Genomic DNA, 19,062 nt, shown 5'->3' with positions numbered 1-19,062 from the left:
ATACTGGAGCCATACCACGTCACTACATTTTAAAATAGTCCTCTGAAAACCCCTGCATAGGTTTGAACCTAAAACATCTAAATGTGAACATGTAACCCACAGCAGCATATGCACATCAAACTGTTCAGCAAAGTTTACTGGCTATCTTGTAAAAAACACAGTAATGCTGTTGCAATAGTGAGTATATGCACCATTTGAAAGAGCTAATGCTACACATCTGAATATACAAACAAATCGAAGGGATTTGATTTAACAGAATAACATCGTGTTTTATTCATCTTATTCAAGGCTTGTAAAACTCCTATTTGAAATGAATTCAACTTTAAACAAACAGATCAAATTTCCAAAGCATGGATGAAACGGTCCGGGTCATATTTCACCCCAAAATCAAAAGAATAAAGAAAAATCTTTCTTTTTGTATGTAGAAACTGAAGTCTATAAAAAAAATAAAAAAAAAAATACTTTACTTATTTATTGACTGATTTGCATTGGCATTTAAAGAGTTAAGTACATATCACCCAAGGCTACCATTCAAAATTTTGGGTCGGCAAGATTTAAAATACAAATATGTTTTTTAAGTCTCTTATGCTCTATTAATATATATTAAAATGTGATTTATTCCTGTGACGACACAGATGATTTTTCAGCATCATTACTCCAGTGTCACATGATTCTTCAGAAAGCATTCTAATATGCTGATTTTCAGCTCAAGAAACATTATTATTATTGTCAATGTTGAATATAGTTGTGCTGCTTAATATTTTTGTGGAAACCATTTTTTTCTTCTTCTTTGAATATGAAACAGATATTTTCTAACATAATAAATGTCTTTACTGTCACTTTTGATCAATTTATGCTGAAAAAAAGTATTCATTTCTTTAAAAATACCCAATCTTATGTATATACAAACCTAATTGTATGTACATGAGTACCATTCTAAGTATATTCCATGGTTGTATTTTGTTGAATTTCATTTATACTGAAATAAAAATAATGAATAACAATCTTAAAGGTTTTTCAGGTCTTTAAAGGTCCCGTTTTCCCTGTGTTTTTGAAGCTTTGATTGTGTTTACAGTGTGCAATATAACATATGTTCATGTTTCGCGTGTAAAAAAAAAACAGTATTTTTCACAAAATGTACTTATCTGTATACCGCTGTTTTCAATGTCCTAAAAACGAGCTGATGACTTCCTTGTTCTATGAAGTCCCTCCTTCAGAAATACGTGAGTTCTGATTGTGCCAGCGGTTCCTGTGTTGTGATTCGACAGCAGTTTAGCGCACGTTGCCCGGAAAGGTCACGCCTCTTACCATAGTGGGGATGCATGCGCTCAGTGTTATTGTAAGGTGAAAAAAATAAAAATAACAGCGTCTCGACGACATGGCGACAAACACACTCTACAAACGCAACTCTTCCTCTTCTCTGTAGGAGCGCAACAAGACCACGCCCCCTTTTTTGTGTATTCCTGTGTGCGGAGGTTAGTCAAAAAACTGTTCTAGTGACGTCATTAAAGCAGGAAGTAGAGGGATGTAGTTCAAACCGGCCGTTCGCTGTAGGCTTTGAAAGGGGACTTCTGTTAAATAAAATATCTCGCTTGGCATTGCACTTTGAGCTTTATAATTTTACAGGTATTATTTATGCTCTAACAGCAACATTACACACTAGCTAAAGTTTAAAAAATGGGATCACGAAGAACAGGACCTTTAAGGAAAATATAATTGCATAAACGTTCTTTTGATCTTGGGGTGAAACAAAACATTATTTGGACATTTATTTGTGAGACAAACTCACCTACTTCAATAGCCTGTAACATCAAGAGGGAGTGGAAAAGTCCTCTGCTTTTTATATAATAAGATACAATCTGCTTTTTCCCCTGAGTGATCCAGTCACGTCACTGCAAAAGAAAGTTTTCAGAACAATGTTTGAAAAGTTAGGTGTACTACAGCTTCCAATATGATGCATGATATTAAAAATAATTTAAGCCAGTCAGCGACACAGCATCAACTACTAATATGTGTAATGTAACAGATTCTACCACTATTACAGCTCCACGGCTCGTCATACACTGGACTGTGAGAGTTCAGAGTGAATTCTCTGATGTCTCTTCAAGTTGCATTTCTGGGTAAACCTTTTCCCGCAGTCTGAGCAGATGTAAGGTCTCTCGCCAGTGTGAACCCTGCGGTGTGCTTTCAGGTTGCTCAGTTTGGTGAAACTCCGTCCACAGATGGTACAGCAGAACTGCCTCTCTCCTGTGTGAATCTGTTGGTGAGCTCTGAGGTGACACAGATGAGAGAAGCCTTTCCCACACTGGTTGCAATTGTGCGTTGTCCTCGCCGAATGGTGGCGCGTGTCCCCTTGAACCCTCACACTGACCATCGGCGGCAGACTTCTTCCTGGATGCGCGGTACTAAAACTTCTTTCCCCTGTGGCGGCTCCTTCAGGATACTGACGGACATGAGAGGGTTTTGGAGTGGGAAGGCCTTTGCTGATGGATTGTGCTCGGTTTACATCACTGGCGCTGTGATCTGACACAACCGCGTTGGGATGTAAAACAGTTTTCGCGTTCTTCCTAACGGGTGATCTGAGATGCTGCATGGCTTGTGGTGCGAGGCTCTGAACCTTGACGGGAGGCGCGGGATAGGAGACTCGCTCCTGCGCTTGAGGTCTGACGGTGAGAGGATCTCCAGGCTGAAGGTCCAACGGCGTCTTCTTAGCACTGTTGTGAGCAGAAACCATCTGAGGCCTGATTCTCTCCATTTCCTCCCAGTCTGGTGGAAGCATCACTATAACTTCCTGTTTAACGGACCCCGAGTCTATGCTGCTTACCTGGGGTCTCAAGCCCGGAGACTCTGAAGATACTGAGGTCCTGACTGGCTCTGGCTGTGCAGCAGATGACCGCGCTGAAGGGTCTGTTTTAGAGTCAAACCATTTTGGGGGAGTTCTGTGTCTGACCTCATCCTCATCCCCGGGTCTTTCAGTGCAGGACGGTCCACCTGGTTTGTGGTCAGAATCTGTATTGCGGAGTCCATTGGTCTCTTCCACACGGCTCTGAGGATCTTTTTGTTTGTGTATTTGAGAGTGTATTACTAGATAAGCTTGCGTGTCTCTAGCCTCTGTTGTTTCCTCTTTCACTTCTCCTCCAGGATTATGCTCACCCACTTGAACAGCCTGTCATGGACAAAGTGCGCATGAATTAGAAACCGCTCAAAAACGATAGTAACCATCTTAGAAAACTGCAGTATTTGGACACTTTTTAAAAAAAATCTATTCATTTAATTGCATTACAAAATCAAATGCCTTTCTCAGAGTTCATTACATTTTAACAGGACGTACAATGGTGGTCAAAAATTTGGAATTTTTACGATTTTATTGAATTAATTATGCTCAACAAGGCTGCATTTATATGATGAAAATTACAGCAAAAACAGTAATATTGTGAAATATTATTACAATTTAAAATACCTTTTTTTTCTATTTTAATAAAACGTTTGTTTATTCCTGCGATGTAAAAGCTGACTTTTCAGCATCATTACTCCAGTCTTCAGTGTCACATGATCCTATAAATCCATAAATCCATGCCGATTTGGTCTTTCTTCTTTTCTTATTATTATTATCAACGTTGAAAACAGTTGTACTGAATAACATATTTGTGGAAATGATGATACTTTTTTGAGAATTCTTTGTTGAATAAAAAGTTCAATGAACACCATTTATTTGCATTTATTCAATTTATCAAAGCATTTAAAGCTTTTGTGACTTTATAAATAGAGTACTGATGCTGAGAATTCAGCTTTGTCATCAGAAATAAATTACATTTAAAATGTATTCAAATAGAAAACAGTTATTTTAAACTGTAATAATATGTCACAATATTACTGTTTTACTGATTTTTTTTTATTATTAAACAAATTCAGCCTTGGTGAGCAGAAGAAACTTCTTTCAAAAACTTCTTTTTTTTTTATCTTAATTTTTGCAAACTTTTCACTGTCAGTGTAAAATATCAGTTCCCATCAAGTTCACTCAGATGCCCTTTGGCAACCAAAAACTGTCCAAATACTTTTTGTCTTCTCTGCCTCTACATATTACCATTAAACCAATGGCATACACACATTATGTTTAGTTTCCAGAGTTGCTGAAGGCTTCTCCTGATTTGTGATTCCCTTGGGACTGCACCTCCAGCTACTGTCAGAAGCATTTTCTTGTTTAACAAGTGGATGTTCCAAACCTTAAAAAACACACAGAGATTCAGAGTCAGCAGATTCCAATTCATCTTTGGACTTAAACCAAGTTTATTAATTTGACTAAACATAAACATTGCATAGTGATGGAATGTGGTACATGGGTCAATGACGTGACATTCATATTTTAGTCCGCCTCTATCAAACTCAGCATGAAGCGGAAGTTGCAACAGTCTTTTCTTGCCTATTGTGACAGACATCCGAGTGAAACGGCTTCTTGAAATATACTTTTTTTATATATAAAGTGGTTTCAATAATGTGTTAGTAAATGTTGAAATTACATTAAGATGAATAAATGCTGTAGAAGTATTGATCATTTATCATAATTCATGTTAAATACATGGCAAAAAAAATAGATGCTGACAGTCTCTTTTAATACCGTTTTGTCATATTCTTTTTATATTTGAAAAACAAGTCCACTAAACGAAAGTGTAGCATAACAACACTCAGGAAACCACTTTGTCGTCATGTGACAAGAAAACCATGAAAATGATGTAGGCCTATATATATATATATATACATATACACAAGTATTTTGAAATGTAGAAACTTTTGTGGAAAATGATCACAAGGAAATTACTTTTGTCATTTTTAAACAATTTGACATTTTGGTTTGATCTAACTAAGGAAGCCATTTTGTAATCATGTGACAGGAAAACCATGAAAGACCCCTTGATCACTGGCTCTCAATCAGGGGGCCACAAGACGCCTTAAAACTAAAAGTAAGGAAATATATAATAAAAGAAATATGAAATATGTCTGGAAATCTTTGTGGAAAATAATGAGGAAATTACTTTGCTACTTTAAAATAATTTGAAAGTTAATTTTCATTTCGTGTAAACGGTTGAAACTAACAAAACCATCATACCGGCCATTCTTATTTGTCATTGACTCACGTAAACACTGCATAACTGGTGAAAGTTATTTGGAAAGTCATATGTTTCTACTCACTGCTCTGTGTTTCGGGGCCTCTGTGTAGCACCCTCCTCCTGGACACTGCTGTCCGCCCACAGTCCACACATCTCACCCTCTTAAACCTCTCCCGTTCTCTCAGCTTGGCCTCCGACACTATCAGCCTCCGTTTTAACACCTCCGCCTCTCGTTTGCCTCGATCCATCTGCTCCAAGAAGCTCTCCTCCACCAACCTGGTGATCTCGTACATGGTGGTCTTGAGAATAGTTTCCATGACCGCAGACAGTCGAGTCTGGAAGGAGATGACCAGCGTGCCCGTCATCCTGTATCTGATCTACTCGAGCTCGTTCTTATAACTTAGAGAAGAATTGAGTGCTAAATGCATAGACACAACAGTGATCATGACATTAATGACCACCCATGCTGATTTCTATCTCATATGTTTTATTTTTAAGTCCACACATCAGCATTTTAGGAAACTCCGTTTAAAAATTCACAGTAAATGTTGGCACTTCGCACTTTCACGGCCAGTCAATCATCATAAAAATCCCGAATATAAAAACCACGCACTGTTAGCATCGAGCTCATTACATCTGTTTGACAGACTATGAACCGCGAACCGATATAAATATCCTTTAGGCGAAAGACGGAATGCGTCGCATCATGTCCAGCTGACTGTAGCACATTTTACATATTTTATTCTGTTAATGTATGAACTACAATATGTTTGACTAATGCTTCATTCAACATGTCAGGAGGAAGGAAGCGCAGCTGAGAAAACCATAGAGAAAACGGACAATAATGTTGTTGTTAGTGACGTCACAGATTGTACGGTGGCCTTGTTGGGCTAAAATTGAAATGAAAAAAAAAACTTCATGTACTAAAACCAAAACAAACAAAATAATAATATAAAAAACAATATAGGTATATTAAAATATATTATTTACTAGAATTACTAAACCTTTAAATTATAATATATATATAAAATATATGTTTGTTAGATCCTTAGTATCATAACAATAAGTAACATTTCATTATGCAGAAATGTTCAACTGTTTTAATGTTTTATACCAGAGGGCCATTCAATTATTGATTCATATTTGTTGACAGACATTATAAACAAGGTGTGCAATTATTTTTCAGTAAATGCACAGCTATTAAGTAATTCCAGGTCATTACAGTTCCTCTTCACATTGTGGCCTCATAACACCTAATGCAGCCATATGACCCTGACCCTGTAGCCCAAGACTGGTTGCCCACTAAAGCTAAGCAGGGTTGAGCCTGGTCAGTACCTGGATGGGAGACATCTTGACCTCCTGGGAAAACCAGGTTGTTGCTGGAAGAGGTGTTAGTGAGGCCAGCAGGGGGTGCTCACCATGTGCTCACGAGGTCCTGACTCTCTGTGGTCACAAAAAATCCCAGGATGTCTTTCGAAAGAGTTGTGGTGTAACCCTGGTATCCTGACCAAATTTGTCCAGTGGCCATATATATATATATATTGATAGGCTTCATCACTCTGTCTCCTCTCTCCACCAATAAGCTGGTGAATGGTGGCGTTCTGGTGCAATATGGCTGCCGTCGCATCATCCAGGTGGACGCTGCACATTGGTGGTGGTTGAGGAGATTCCCCCTTCTATGTAAAGCACTTTGAGTGCTGAGAAAAGTGCTATATAAATGTAATTAATCATTATTATATGTGCATTACTTTTCTATTTTACCCCATTGTTTTAATAGCCTGTCAATTATTCCTCACAGCCAAGAATATTTTTCATAAATTAAATACTGTTTGGAATAAACAGCTGAATAAACTGACAACCAAATGAATGTTTAAAATGACATTAGACTGTGTAATGCTGAAGAAAGACTGATATTGCATGTGACATACATTGTGTATTTAAAATTATATCAGGAAAGTTTATTAAAATAAACTGAAATCACTCCACCTACATTTTCAAAATTAGTGATGTGTCTACTAAGATTCTAAAGAGCATGAAAGTGACAACGTCTTATCACTCGGCATTGAAAATACAATTTACATCAGATCCAAAGATGGCCACATTAACCACAATGTTACTTAAAGGTATAGTCTGATCAAAAATTTATATATTTGAGTTTACTCACCCTCAAAACTGCATGACTTTATTTCTTCTGCTAAACACAAAAACAGATTATACGCACACAGAAAATTCTCAAAATAAATATTTTTATGTTCCACAGAAAAAGTCTTACAGGTTTTAAATCACATAAGGGTGAGTAAATGATGACAGAATATACATTTTTGGGCGAACCATCCCTTTAAAGATGGGCGTGCTCGCTGCGTTTTTTGCTGTCGTACGAGCTTACCAGCGATTTTTTTTCTCGCAGGAGAAATCGTGTGGAAATCGTTGATGCTTGTATGGTCGCATTGTGCGAGAGGAATTACGAGGCGTGTACAAGCACCTCCCGAACTCCCAATCATTTTCAAACATGTTAAAAAAAATTGGAGAGTTGGCCCAATTTTGACCAGTGGCCCCTATTGCCAAATCATACACAACCACGTCAGATAGGCTAGATCTATGATTATTATTATAGCCCGGTGGCTGCAACCCTTCAATGTGTGCATACACTGACACACATGAATACTCTCTAGTTGTTTTTATTGAGAAGAATGGCTGTGTTGTTCTCAGCTTTTCACCCAATCATTTCCACGCTCGTCTTTTTATTTTATTTCTTTTTTCAATCCGAAGCTACAGCAGCAACATTGAAAGCCCGTCTCCGTGTTTAGCGCGAAAGCTCATGTGATGCCACCGGCTCGGTGTGCAGTACAGTCGTGCCGTGTCAGCCCGCCTTTACAAAAACAAAATTAAATTGAACAGAAAACATAATGACTACAACGGGAGGTTCTACAGTAATAGTTTAACATTTTATGGGAAACAAGTCCAGTCAGGATTTATGCCCTTCCAACAATTGTAAAGTCAAGCCAACTCTGTAAGGTTGTGAGGAGAATTCTTTCGTCATTGATTATTCGGGTCAGCACTATGTTTGCGATGATGTGACCTGAGATGGTCCATTCGTTTGAAGCTCAGTCCACAGATACCACAGCAGTACGGTCTTTCTCCTGTATGGGTACGTTGATGGACTTTCAAGATGTCTGCCCGGGTAAAGCTCTTACTGCACAGAGTGCACTTGTGTGGTTTCTCCTGCGTGTGAATGCGTTGATGCAGCTTGAGATTCCATAGTCGGCTGAATTTGTTCCCACAAAGCGTGCAGGTGTAGGGTTTGTCTCCGCTCTGGCTGCATCGGTGTCTACGCAGATCACTGAAGGACGAGTAGCCTTTCCCACAGTGGCTGCACAAATGGAGGCCGTCCCGCTGGTGGACACGCTGGTGGACTTTTAGGTTGCAGGCCTGAGTGAACTTCTTACCGCACTGGTTACAAGTATATCCAGTATTTGAAACGACTCGATTGGAGACTGGGTAGCCTTTCACAGAAGCCCTGCTGTCAACTAATGCTTGTCCAACATTAGACTTCACAGAGTGATTCAATGCATGTCCCTTATAAAGTGCACCACTAGCTGTGTCCCCAGCATAAAGTGAGTGTCCTCTATGTCCAGCACCATCTGCAATCCCACTGTGAACTTCCGTGAGGGCACTTGAGTCTTGTATGTGGCCATCTGCATTAATAAGTATACAGTCTCTATCCGCGTCTTCTGTCTCGGGGTTGACTTGTGCAGGTAAAGATGCTCTGTTTCCTCTTTTACTCCTAATGGAAGAGCTGTAACGTCTCCCGCCTTCCTCAACCAGGTCCTTTTGATCAGTCCCAACTGCAACCGATACTGCATGACCTAATGTGTCTTGAGTTTTTCCTCCAAGACTGTCCAGGTTTCCCATGTCCAGTTCATGTACACTGTAGCTCGCTAGCTCTTCTGCATTGTAATGTGTTCGGTATGGCAAGCCCTGAACGTCTACGATATTTGCGTAAGTCTCACTGTCAGCGGTCTGATCAAGTCCGGAGCTCCAGTCTTCCTGAATCTGTTGCAGCTCTTGCTCACTGTAACTGTGAGCTGAGAAATCCATCCTCTCAGCTCCTGGAAAACCAAACAGAAAAATTTTTTTTGTAATATTGCAATTTTTAAAGTGATAGTTCACCCAAAAATGTTTATTCTGTCATCAATTACTCACTCTCATGTCGTTCCTAAACCCATTAGACTTTTGTTCATTTTCGTAACACAAATTAAGATATTTTTAAGGTAATCTGAGAGATTTCTGTCCCTCCTTTAAATGTTTATTCACCCAAAACAGTTCATAAAGAGATCATAATATAGATTCAAATGAATCGAGTGGTTTAATCCAAGTCTTCTGAAGAAACAAGACAAAAAAAAATTTATTTAGGCTTTTATTCGCATAGAAACATTGATCAACAAGCGTACACAGAGCACTCAAATATAGTAAACAGAAGCTCAAGCGTACAACAAACCTCACTTGTTCTTGTGAAAGCTCAAATGTGTTGGTGTAGCACACGAGAATGAACCTCATTGGTTCTTACGCGTCAAGCAAACATACTTAAGCTTCCATTTACCAAATTTGAGTGCTCTATGTTGCTGATCAAAGTTTATATGCGAATAAAAGCCTGAATTAAATCTGTTCGTCATATTAAGTGTTTATGTTTCATCAGAATACTTGGGTAAACTGCTCGATTCATATGCATTTGTTTTATGATCTCTTTATGAACCGTCAAGAGTTTTGAGTGAATAGACTTTCAATGGAGGGACAGAAATCTCTCACACTTGATAAAAAAAATATCTTCATTTGTGTTCCGAAGATGAACGAAAGTCTTACGGGTTTGGAATGACATGAGAGATGACAGAATTTATCTCTTTAAATCACACCTTCAGTATTTAGTGTCCACCCATCCTGAAGCTCCTTATTATTATCAGCAGTGACATAGAGGGCCTCCTCTTTCAACACGCCGTCCAGCTTCCTGTCCTCTGTACCAGCAGACTACAGAGAAACACAAAGACAGAACATGCACAGAATGTTAAAGTTGTGGTGAAACAGAAGTAGCGACAGATCTTTTCTTCCATGCTGTGATGCACACCGGAGTGAAATAAATTAACGATTCTATAATCAGTTGATGATTGGTTGGGGGCAGATCTGAATGAAAGCTTGTAGTCGACTGTAGGGGACCAAATTATTGAAGAAGTCCAGCATACGTCACCAGAGAGAAGTCATCAAGTTAGTAATTCAGAATTACGAGGTCTTTTTTTTATGTTACATGCACAGGTTTATCGTTCAAAATAAAATCAATAACATGCACTTACAAAATAGAGTGAATTTTCAGGTCTCAGACACAGCCATTGTGAAACACTGCTGTACGAGCAACTTATCAAGGTTAGAGGGCATCAGTAAAGTGGTTTATCCATTCGGCTACTCACCTCTGTTGTGTTACTGGGTCTGGTTTGATCTTCCAATCTCTCTTTTCCCAATTGTGTGTCAGTCTCCAACTCACAGCTTCCCCAATTCCCAACTGGAACTCTCTCCTGTTTGAGACTGCGTTCGTTTTCTACATGTGGTCATCAAGGGTGAAAGCAACTGTGAGGGCATTGATTACACAGTCCTTTAATGGTCTTTAAAGGGACGGAAGAAAAATGTAAAATGGTCTGGAATGACATGAAGGTCTTTAAACTACTCTTTTATATTATGCTGCAGGTCAATTTGACAATTTGGATCTTTGAGTTGGAGAAAACCAAAGGTTAAACAATTTTTCTTGAAAGATGTCATTCAGATTTAGTCTCAGGAACATGCCTTAGTTTTGGAATGTGGAAATGTATATTACTATTATGATGTTTTCAATTAAAGGAAGCTGCACAGACCTGAAATAAAAAAAAAAATTTTAATGTATTTTGATATGTCGGTTTCTCATCTATCCTCTGTTAAAAATTTTGAAACACATTTTTGGAATGATTAAATAAATAGTTACAATGCTGTTTATAATATTGAGCTTTTGGATTTTAAAAAAACTTGCTACCTTCAGATTTAAAAATCACCTAGTCATGTTTATTGTTTCGTAATGTGTGATAATAAACATTGATGTTAAAGGTTTGCTGTTTTTACCTTTCCTTCTTTTTTTTTTCATCGTGTGATTTTTGGTCAATTTGACTGAATCCAATTAGGATCACTTTGACCACCACCTTAACTATCGCACCCAGATTTCTGTTTAACCTGGGTTAAGTGTCTAGTATGTCAACATGCATGATTCATAAACACTTCACAAACAATTCCTGTTCTGTTCTAATTACTAAGTGTGTGTGTGTGTGTGTGTGTGTGTGTGTGTGTGTGTGTGTGTGTGTGTGTGTGTGTGTGTGTAGAACATTAAATATATATTTAAGTGTGTAGAACATTACAAATAGTAACAACACTGAGTTTGAGGTGAATTGAGTGAACAAACCTGATTGTGGTAACAATTCTTCTCTTTCATTGTTACACACACGAGCTTTGTCACCACACTCTGCACACCTCAGGAGGCGCATCTCCTGGTTTTTCCTTCTGCACTCGCTCCACTGCAGCCTCTTCTTGAGAGCCTCCACCTGCTCTCGACTGCGGGACACTTCCTTCACGAAACTGTCCTCCACGAGCCGGGTGATCTCAAACATGGCAGCTTTGAAAACGGTCTCCATGACCCCGGATAGCTGTGACTGAAACGAGTGTATGGCTTCGGACATAATGACGAGTATTTGGATGGGAAAAACCCAATGGAAAAACCTAGTCTATCTACTTCCGGTGATTATAAACAACCCAACAATTTATCCTCCAGCTTTTCATTAGACTTCTCAATATCGTTGGTGTGCAACCGTTCGACTGTTTTTATTGAACCGTCTTGTACGTTAGTTTTGTCCAATTTGTAGTCCAAATTGCTAGCGATGACTGTTCTTGTGCTAGCTACTGTTTACGCTAACTATCGTTTATTGCACTCTTATTCGTCTCACATTTAACGTAAACATTGTAAAATAACCGATACGCTGAGAATCAATGCTGATCCAGCTAGGAGCATTCTCTCGTCAGACTTACCGGAAGTACTTCCTAAAGAAAACATACGGGAGGAAGTTGGGGGGGGAGGGGTAGTACTGCTTTAAAGGGGCAGTACAATTCAAAATGTAAAAAAGTTAAACGTTTGAAAAGTTTACTCGTCGTTACGTAATTTTACTCAAAATCATGTAACTTCATGTTGTTGCAAACCTGCATGAATTCTTCTGTGCGACGGAAAAGTAGATTTTTTTTTTTTTCAAAATTACAGTCAGTCACCAATCACCATTCGCATTCAGTACATTTGTCTATAATGAAATTGAACAGTGACTCTCAGTTCTCAAGGCAAAGAGAGGTCGCATTAAAAACTATACACCTTTTGTATTCCAGGGTCGGCTGGAACTTAAGCTTTTAAAACAGTCATAACTTAATCTTTTTAAAATAAAACCATATTATATCTAATCAGTAACTTCTCATTACTGAGTAAATCCACAAAATATTTGAATGTTACCATGTTTTTTACCATGCTTGCTATCACTTAATTTAGGCCACCCCATTTTTATTAGTTAAGAAATGAGAAATTTAAATATTTTAAAGAACTATCAACAGTGTTAGCAGCACTCAGGGACTGACATTGCCCATCCCTGCCATAGAATAACAATTTTGGGTTCCCCCCCAAAAAAAAACATTTTAAGTGAATAGTTCTTAAAATAATATATTTTATTAATGTAAAAAAAAACATAAATGTATATATATCAAATACAGATCATTTATAATTCCACCTGAATTATATGGAGTAGGCCTACCACTCTGCAATATTGGTTCTTTGGGTGTCTCAGCAAACTTCAAGGGGGCCCACATAAGTTTTAAAATCATTTAAATGTAGTTATATTGACATAATCTTAACTATAATGCTAAAAATTAAGATGCACAAAATTAAACTGACATGTTTTTAAATATGCAATGTAAAAAAAGCCTAAAATTCACTGGTGACACTCATAGGCTACATCAAGTTTGCATAGGTTAGTAAGAAGAATTAGATATCAATGCCTAATTATATTTATTATAGGTAATGCATTTTTATTGATTGATTCAGACTTGACCACTTAAGATGATGGACTTGGGGGGGGGGGGGGGGTGCATCACAAATAATGCATATCAATACGTTTTGTTTTTCTTTCTTTTGACGAAATCTACATAGTGTTCAGTGCTTCAAAATGTGTCACAGTGTCATTTTAAAAGGAGACCGCAAACCTTTTCTGCAGTCTATAAATAAAAGTTTTTAACATTCAGTGCGGAAGTATACCGCCCTCCCCAGGACGTGTAAATTAATCCTCGTTGATTCTGTCAAAGCGAGTCACGTCTGCTCCATAAAATTCAACTAATCCGAATCGCGCCATGCCTGAGGCGAGCCCTGAAGATTATGACGGGTTTCAGACCCAGTTCACACACATAATGGAAACAATATTACTGACCGCTGTCAGGGAAGCGACAAAACTTTATGAGGGCACTTTGCAGCGCTTGAAAGCGGAATTGGTGCAGCTGAGACAAGAGAATGTCAAAACGAAGACAGGTGATTCATCCAGCCAAGACACAAAGAGCTGCACTGAATATGGGAGTCAGAGGAGAGCCAATGTCCCTAAACATCGTGATATTGGCGTGCAGTGCGGTAGGTCTTTTTCTTGTAACGATGTGTGGCATATGGCGTTCAATACACTTCCTGGAAAATTATAACGACTTTTAACGGCTTTGACGAAGTCAGATGGTAAATGCATAAAAGCCATAATTTCGTACTTTTTGGAATATCTCTCAATGGAATTATCTTATATAATCATTTGTAATGTATGTCCTGATAAAAAATAAAATCTAAAAGAAAAACAACTAGACTAAGATGGTTTGACTATGGGGGTTGTGCACTTGTCTATAGGGGTTTCTTAAAAGGGGTTCTACAGTTTCCAAAAATATATATTTTTCTCATTTTCATTTGTTAGAAAAGCCCATTTTGGTTGACCAGGGATGCAGCCCTCCTCAGTTTATAGGGCAACATCTTAGTGTGGGAGACATTACGAGTGATAAACTCACAGATCTTTGTGCCAGTGAGGATGGGAGCAGACAGCTTGCATTGCTGCTCATCAAACAAGAGGTAAGAAACGATAGACTAGTATATGTTTACTCATTCTTGTTCTCTGTCCCTTTCTTCCTTCCTCCCACTTTTCTGTTTTGCTTATCAAATCAAGTTCACACAGACTGAGGTCATATTTCCCCTCTGTAAGAGTTTGATTGAATATCAAAATGTTATGTGAGGTGAGACTTCATTCTTTGTCACTTGTTGCATTTCTAAATCTTATGTTCATATTTGATATTTAGAAAGTGGATAATATTTTAATGCTGGCCTTTTTATGCATTATGATTTTATGTTCTGTGTCTTCAGCCTCATGATACTGAATGCGACAACTACGCACCAGGATACTTTCTACTGAAGCAAGAAGGTGCTGAGCCGATACTGGTGCGCAGAGAGCCAAATAAGGACACCGTGGAAAGGGGTATAAGAGTCATTCATAAATTTGACCTAACAATGAGAAAATATTCTCATGTTACTCATTTAGCAGCAGTTGATAGAACAGAATAAAAACATTATACACAGCATTATACCCTTTTTTATATTTGTGTATATATATACAAAACCAGGAAAAACAGGATGTAAATACAGGTATTTGCATTATCATTTTACAAAAAAAATGAGCTCAATGTTAAAATTTACCGGAGTTCTCCTTTAAGTATATTTTGTAAATATAATCACGTTGTTCCACATATCATGGGAGAATTGTCAAACAATTCAAAAATCACATTTTTAAATGCAAGATTGCAAAGGATTTATGTATTTCACCTTCTACCATACATAAGATTGTGAAAAGATTCTGGGAATCCAGAGAAATCTCAGTACATGTAGGGCAAGGCAGTAAACCTCTGTTGAATGTGCATGACATTTGAGCCCTCAGATGGCACTGCATGAGAAACCGTCATGCTACTGTGTTAAATACAGCCACATGTGCCATTGTCCATTGTCACTTAACAGTCTGCATCAAAGAATGCCACTTGAATCCCTGTTACGCACGGAGAAAGCTATAGATCAGTTCTTTGCAGAGATGCTGCAGAGTTCTCTTGGCCCGAGCTCATCTCAGATGGTCTAAAACACAGTGGAAATGTGTTCTGTGGTCAGATGAGTCTATGCTTCAGCTTGTTTTGGGGAAAAACAGTTATCGAGTTCTCAGTCCCAAAGATAAAAGGGACCATCCAAACTTTCACAAGCAACAGGTACAAAAGAACAGTTACAAAAATTGCAGGTACAAAAATTCCACTTGCAAAACTTCAACAATTAGTATCCTCAAATCCCAAACATTTAAAAAGTGTAATTAAAAGGAAAGGTGATGTTGACACATTGCTAAACATGCCCCTGTCCCAACAATGAAAATATTTTCTTTGTACTTTTTTCAGTTAAATAAAGGTTAAAGAGAATTAACAAATCACAGATTCTTGATTTGGGGTTTTGTATATATGTATATATATATATATATATATATATATATATATATATATATATATATATATATATATATATATATATATATATATATATTCAGTATATACTGTGTATATATATGTGTGTGTGTGTATGTATATGTATATATCACAAAATAGCCAAATCTTCTCAAATAACAAAAATATGAATAAATATTTTGTTTTTAATTCATTTTTTGTTTTTAAGTTGAAAAACATTTGGTGCCTATACCAATGTAGACTACATATTTAAAAATATGAATGAAATAATCCCATCCCACCCCAAGCACTCAACTCAAATATTTCCCTAAGTATCTGAGAATTCAAGAATTCACGCAGTCCAAATAGCCAAATTGCACATCACAAATTTGTATATACATTTTGTTCTTCTTAACGTTAATTTCTTGCATCTTTACCTCTCTGTATTCACAGTTGTGATCCCACCATCATTTCAAACAATAACCAGGCACCATAGCAACATTAGAGAAAAGTCTCCACCATCAGTGATTCCTTCCTCCTGTAGTCGCAGAGATGATTCCTGTAGTCACAAACCTAATCAGACTATACAATCCATCCAAGGTACATCTAAAAGAACATTGGAAATCAATGAAGACTTGTCTTCCCAAAACAAAAGACAAAATGTCAGTGCACAAGCACCGACATCCACTACTTCTGTACTTGCTAATTCAGCCCAGACTCCTGCTCCTACTGTTAACTTGTCTGTGCCAATGATCGAGCTGTCTGGTGCTCCATCAATTCCACAAGCCAAGTCAACAGCATCATCAGTTCACCGACGACCAAACCCAAATCCTCAAACATCTAACCAGACAGTAGTCCCTCAGAAAGTGGGGTCAAATATCTGTCATCCACTTCAAAACACCTTTCTTTCCCCTGTTCCTCCAAGCCAAGTCTTTGCAATGGAGCCTCATTCCTCCAAACAGTGGCCTCAGGCATTGGTTACAAATACAGAAAAAAGTATTTCAACCATTGCCTTGCTAAACCAAGCCACTGAGCCATTAACCCAATCTCAGCTTATACAATCACAATCATTTCCACCACAAACCATCAAAACACCAGACCAGGAGTTTCCTCCACAAGTACATGCTGCCATGCCATCAGGCCATATTTCTGTCTCACCAAATACACCTTCAGCAGTTCAGGATCGGATTCTCTCAACCAGCCTTGTTCCACCTCAAACCCAAGTTTTTGCATCACCACAAGTAATACCAGCACATTCTGCGACTTCATCATTCCAGTTCCCTTTGGTGCTCCCACATAATCCGACTCAACCGACACCACCTTCTTACCTTCCAACACACATTCCATTTACTTCTCCCCTCCTTCCAGTTAATGCAATTCAGGGATCTGTCTCCCTAAACCCACCTCAACCTCCAGTTACACATTCTCAATATCCAACACAATCCAATCAGTTCTCATGTTCTTCAGAACAGATGTTTCCTCCACCCGATAATACACCAGGTTTGCTTGAATCTCTTGAAACTTTGCATTTGCACTCGTCCATTGTGATGACCCCACAAGAGACCCCGGAGCAGGCACCCATGCACCATTTTCCACCATCTGGGCAGCTTGCGCCTCTGTTGACACTTAAGGAGCAACAAGCTGTCGCTTCCGCTAGCGTTGTTTTAGGCAGAGTGCCAGTTATATCTTCAGAGACCTCTGTGTCCCCAGTTGACAACTTTGAAGGAGACATACCACTTTCCCCATGTTTCAGTGCAGAAACCACAGATATAAATGATAAAGACCTCTCAGAAGATGAAGACACTCCCACACTCCAGTCTAGACTGAGAAAACAGAGAAAGATGTTCTCTAAATCCAGACAAGGTGAGGACGGCACAGTCATGGTCAATGATCAGAGGGTGGATTGGGTGCAGAACAACTTGATTAGTGAAACACCACATTCTGGCTCCAATAGCGAAAGTCACGTCTTATCGAAACCTTCGAGTAAAACATTGCAGAAAAATACTGAGTGTCCCGAGTGTGGAAGGGTCCTCAGCAACGCGTCTGCCTTGGAGAACCACATGAGACTTCATACAGGAGAGAGACCTTATACCTGCTCCCAGTGTGGAAAGGCATTCCCTAGTGTACGAGGCCTTAATCGGCACATGAAGGTCCATGCAGAGGAGAAACGGTATCAGTGTGAACAATGTGGGAAGAGTTTTGTGTACCACTTTACCCTTACCAAACATCAGCTCATTCACTCAGGAGAAAGGCCTTTTCCTTGTAAAGTTTGTGGAAAGAGGTTTTTGGCCAAGGCAGACCGGTCTACCCATATGCGCATGCACACCGGAGAGAAGCCGTTCTCGTGCACGCTGTGTGGGAAGAAGTTTAAACATAGGGTTGCTCTGAATATGCATATGCAGGGTCATAGAGGAGAGAAACGCTACGTTTGCCCCCACTGTGAAAAAGGATTTGTGGATCTAGGTAACTTCAAAAGACACAAGCTCATCCATACAGGGGAAAGGCCGTTTGAGTGCAAAGAATGTGGGAAACGTTTCACTCAGTCAGCCCATCTCAAGAAACATGTTAACACACAACATGTTACATAAAGTAATTGTTTAACAAAGCAGTTGATATACGGTAGATACATACTCTGTTACAGAAAATATAATGGTATTTGGCCTGATTGCAAATTCATTTATGGATATGCTATTTTTAAAAGAGAAAAGTAAATAAGTTTATATTTTTATATTTTAACTGCATTACTGCGTACATTTTGTACAGTGCTTTAATTGTTAAAAAAATTTTTTAAATGTGAAATAAAACGGGATTATTTTTCTATTAATTTCTCAATGTGAAACTGTTGTTAATTGTAACTATTGTAACAGTTGTAATTGAACTTATTCAACTCCTATTGCAAATCAGATTTATTGGCAAAATGTACAGACTTTCAGCTGTTTGCAATGGGCTGTTTGCCCAGCACAACAAATGTTTCAAGTGGTTTCCCCAAATTCAACTGAAAATGCAACTTTTAATGACTTCTGCAGTCTCAGAATTATTCAACCCCTTCACGGCAAGCATTTTTAGTAATTAGGAGAACACCCCTTTTTCTGTTATGACCTGCTTCAAACAAGATTCTGTCAGCGTTTCTGAGGAAATTAAATCTTAGCCCATTCCTTAATGGCCTCCAGTTCAGTAATATTCTTGGGTTTGCGTGCTGCAAATGCCTTCAAATCCCACCAGAGATTTTCTATGGGGTTCAAGTCAGGTGACTGATGACCTCTGTAAAATCTTCCAGGACTTCTTCTGCAACCAAGCCAACCTGATTTGCAATGGGAGTTAAATAATAATAAACTGTATATACATATAATAAAATAAACACCTCAAATTGAGACAT

General features: G+C 38.4%; 3 protein-coding genes across 4 annotated transcripts; 1 reads left to right on the top strand and 2 right to left on the bottom strand.

Moving 5' to 3' along the window:
- Positions 1 to 268: 268 nt before the first annotated feature.
- On the bottom strand, positions 269 to 5,980 carry LOC307000773 (uncharacterized protein). Its single transcript, XM_079616615.1, has 3 exons — positions 5,188 to 5,980; positions 4,108 to 4,223; positions 269 to 3,166 (listed from the first exon to the last, which is right to left on the bottom strand). The coding sequence occupies exons 1-3, from the start codon at positions 5,468 to 5,470 to the stop codon at positions 2,057 to 2,059; spliced, it is 1,509 nt and encodes a 502-aa protein (XP_079472741.1). The 5' UTR covers positions 5,471 to 5,980; the 3' UTR covers positions 269 to 2,056.
- Positions 5,981 to 7,034: 1,054 nt separating this feature from the next.
- Positions 7,035 to 12,226, bottom strand: LOC307000771 (uncharacterized protein). The gene is made up of 4 exons (XM_079616612.1): positions 11,575 to 12,226; positions 10,562 to 10,689; positions 10,016 to 10,127; positions 7,035 to 9,214 (listed from the first exon to the last, which is right to left on the bottom strand). The coding sequence occupies exons 1-4, from the start codon at positions 11,846 to 11,848 to the stop codon at positions 8,142 to 8,144; spliced, it is 1,587 nt and encodes a 528-aa protein (XP_079472738.1). The 5' UTR covers positions 11,849 to 12,226; the 3' UTR covers positions 7,035 to 8,141.
- Positions 12,227 to 13,353: 1,127 nt separating this feature from the next.
- On the top strand, positions 13,354 to 19,058 carry LOC307000762 (uncharacterized protein). Of its 2 annotated transcripts, XM_079616595.1 has the most exons (4): positions 13,354 to 13,818; positions 14,141 to 14,292; positions 14,581 to 14,692; positions 16,140 to 19,058. In XM_079616595.1, the coding sequence occupies exons 1-4, from the start codon at positions 13,548 to 13,550 to the stop codon at positions 18,272 to 18,274; spliced, it is 2,670 nt and encodes an 889-aa protein (XP_079472721.1). In that variant the 5' UTR covers positions 13,354 to 13,547; the 3' UTR covers positions 18,275 to 19,058. The 2 variants fall into 2 exon arrangements, with proteins under 2 accessions (XP_079472721.1, XP_079472722.1); XM_079616596.1 differs by lacking the exons at positions 13,354 to 13,818; positions 14,141 to 14,292 and adding an exon at positions 14,318 to 14,453 and having other exon boundaries at positions 16,140 to 19,052.
- The last annotated feature ends 4 nt before the right edge of the window (positions 19,059 to 19,062 follow it).

The sequence above is a fragment of the Phoxinus phoxinus genome, assembly GCF_949152265.1.
Source record: "Phoxinus phoxinus genome assembly, chromosome: 6".
Classification (NCBI taxonomy): domain Eukaryota; kingdom Metazoa; phylum Chordata; class Actinopteri; order Cypriniformes; family Leuciscidae; genus Phoxinus; species Phoxinus phoxinus.
The sequence above is the reverse complement of the archived record's forward strand: the minus strand, read 5'-3'. Positions and strand labels throughout refer to the sequence as shown.

Coding starts and splice junctions, on each gene's coding strand:
- LOC307000762 (XM_079616595.1), top strand. CDS start 13,548: ATGCCTGAGGCGAGCCCTGAAGATTATGACGGGTTTCAGACCCAGTTC. Junction 14,293..14,580: donor TGCTGCTCATCAAACAAGAG/GTAAGAAACGAT, acceptor CTGTGTCTTCAG/CCTCATGATACTGAATGCGA. Junction 14,693..16,139: donor TAAGGACACCGTGGAAAGGG/GTATAAGAGTCA, acceptor CTGTATTCACAG/TTGTGATCCCACCATCATTT.
- LOC307000771 (XM_079616612.1), bottom strand. CDS start 11,848: ATGTCCGAAGCCATACACTCGTTTCAGTCACAGCTATCCGGGGTCATG. Junction 10,128..10,561: donor GACCCAGTAACACAACAGAG/GTGAGTAGCCGA, acceptor GTTTCTCTGTAG/TCTGCTGGTACAGAGGACAG. Junction 9,215..10,015: donor GTGGACACTAAATACTGAAG/GTGTGATTTAAA, acceptor TTGGTTTTCCAG/GAGCTGAGAGGATGGATTTC.
- LOC307000773 (XM_079616615.1), bottom strand. CDS start 5,470: ATGACGGGCACGCTGGTCATCTCCTTCCAGACTCGACTGTCTGCGGTC. Junction 4,224..5,187: donor AGGCCCCGAAACACAGAGCA/GTGAGTAGAAAC, acceptor GTGTTTTTTAAG/GTTTGGAACATCCACTTGTT. Junction 3,167..4,107: donor CTCTGGAAACTAAACATAAT/GTGTGTATGCCA, acceptor TGTCCATGACAG/GCTGTTCAAGTGGGTGAGCA.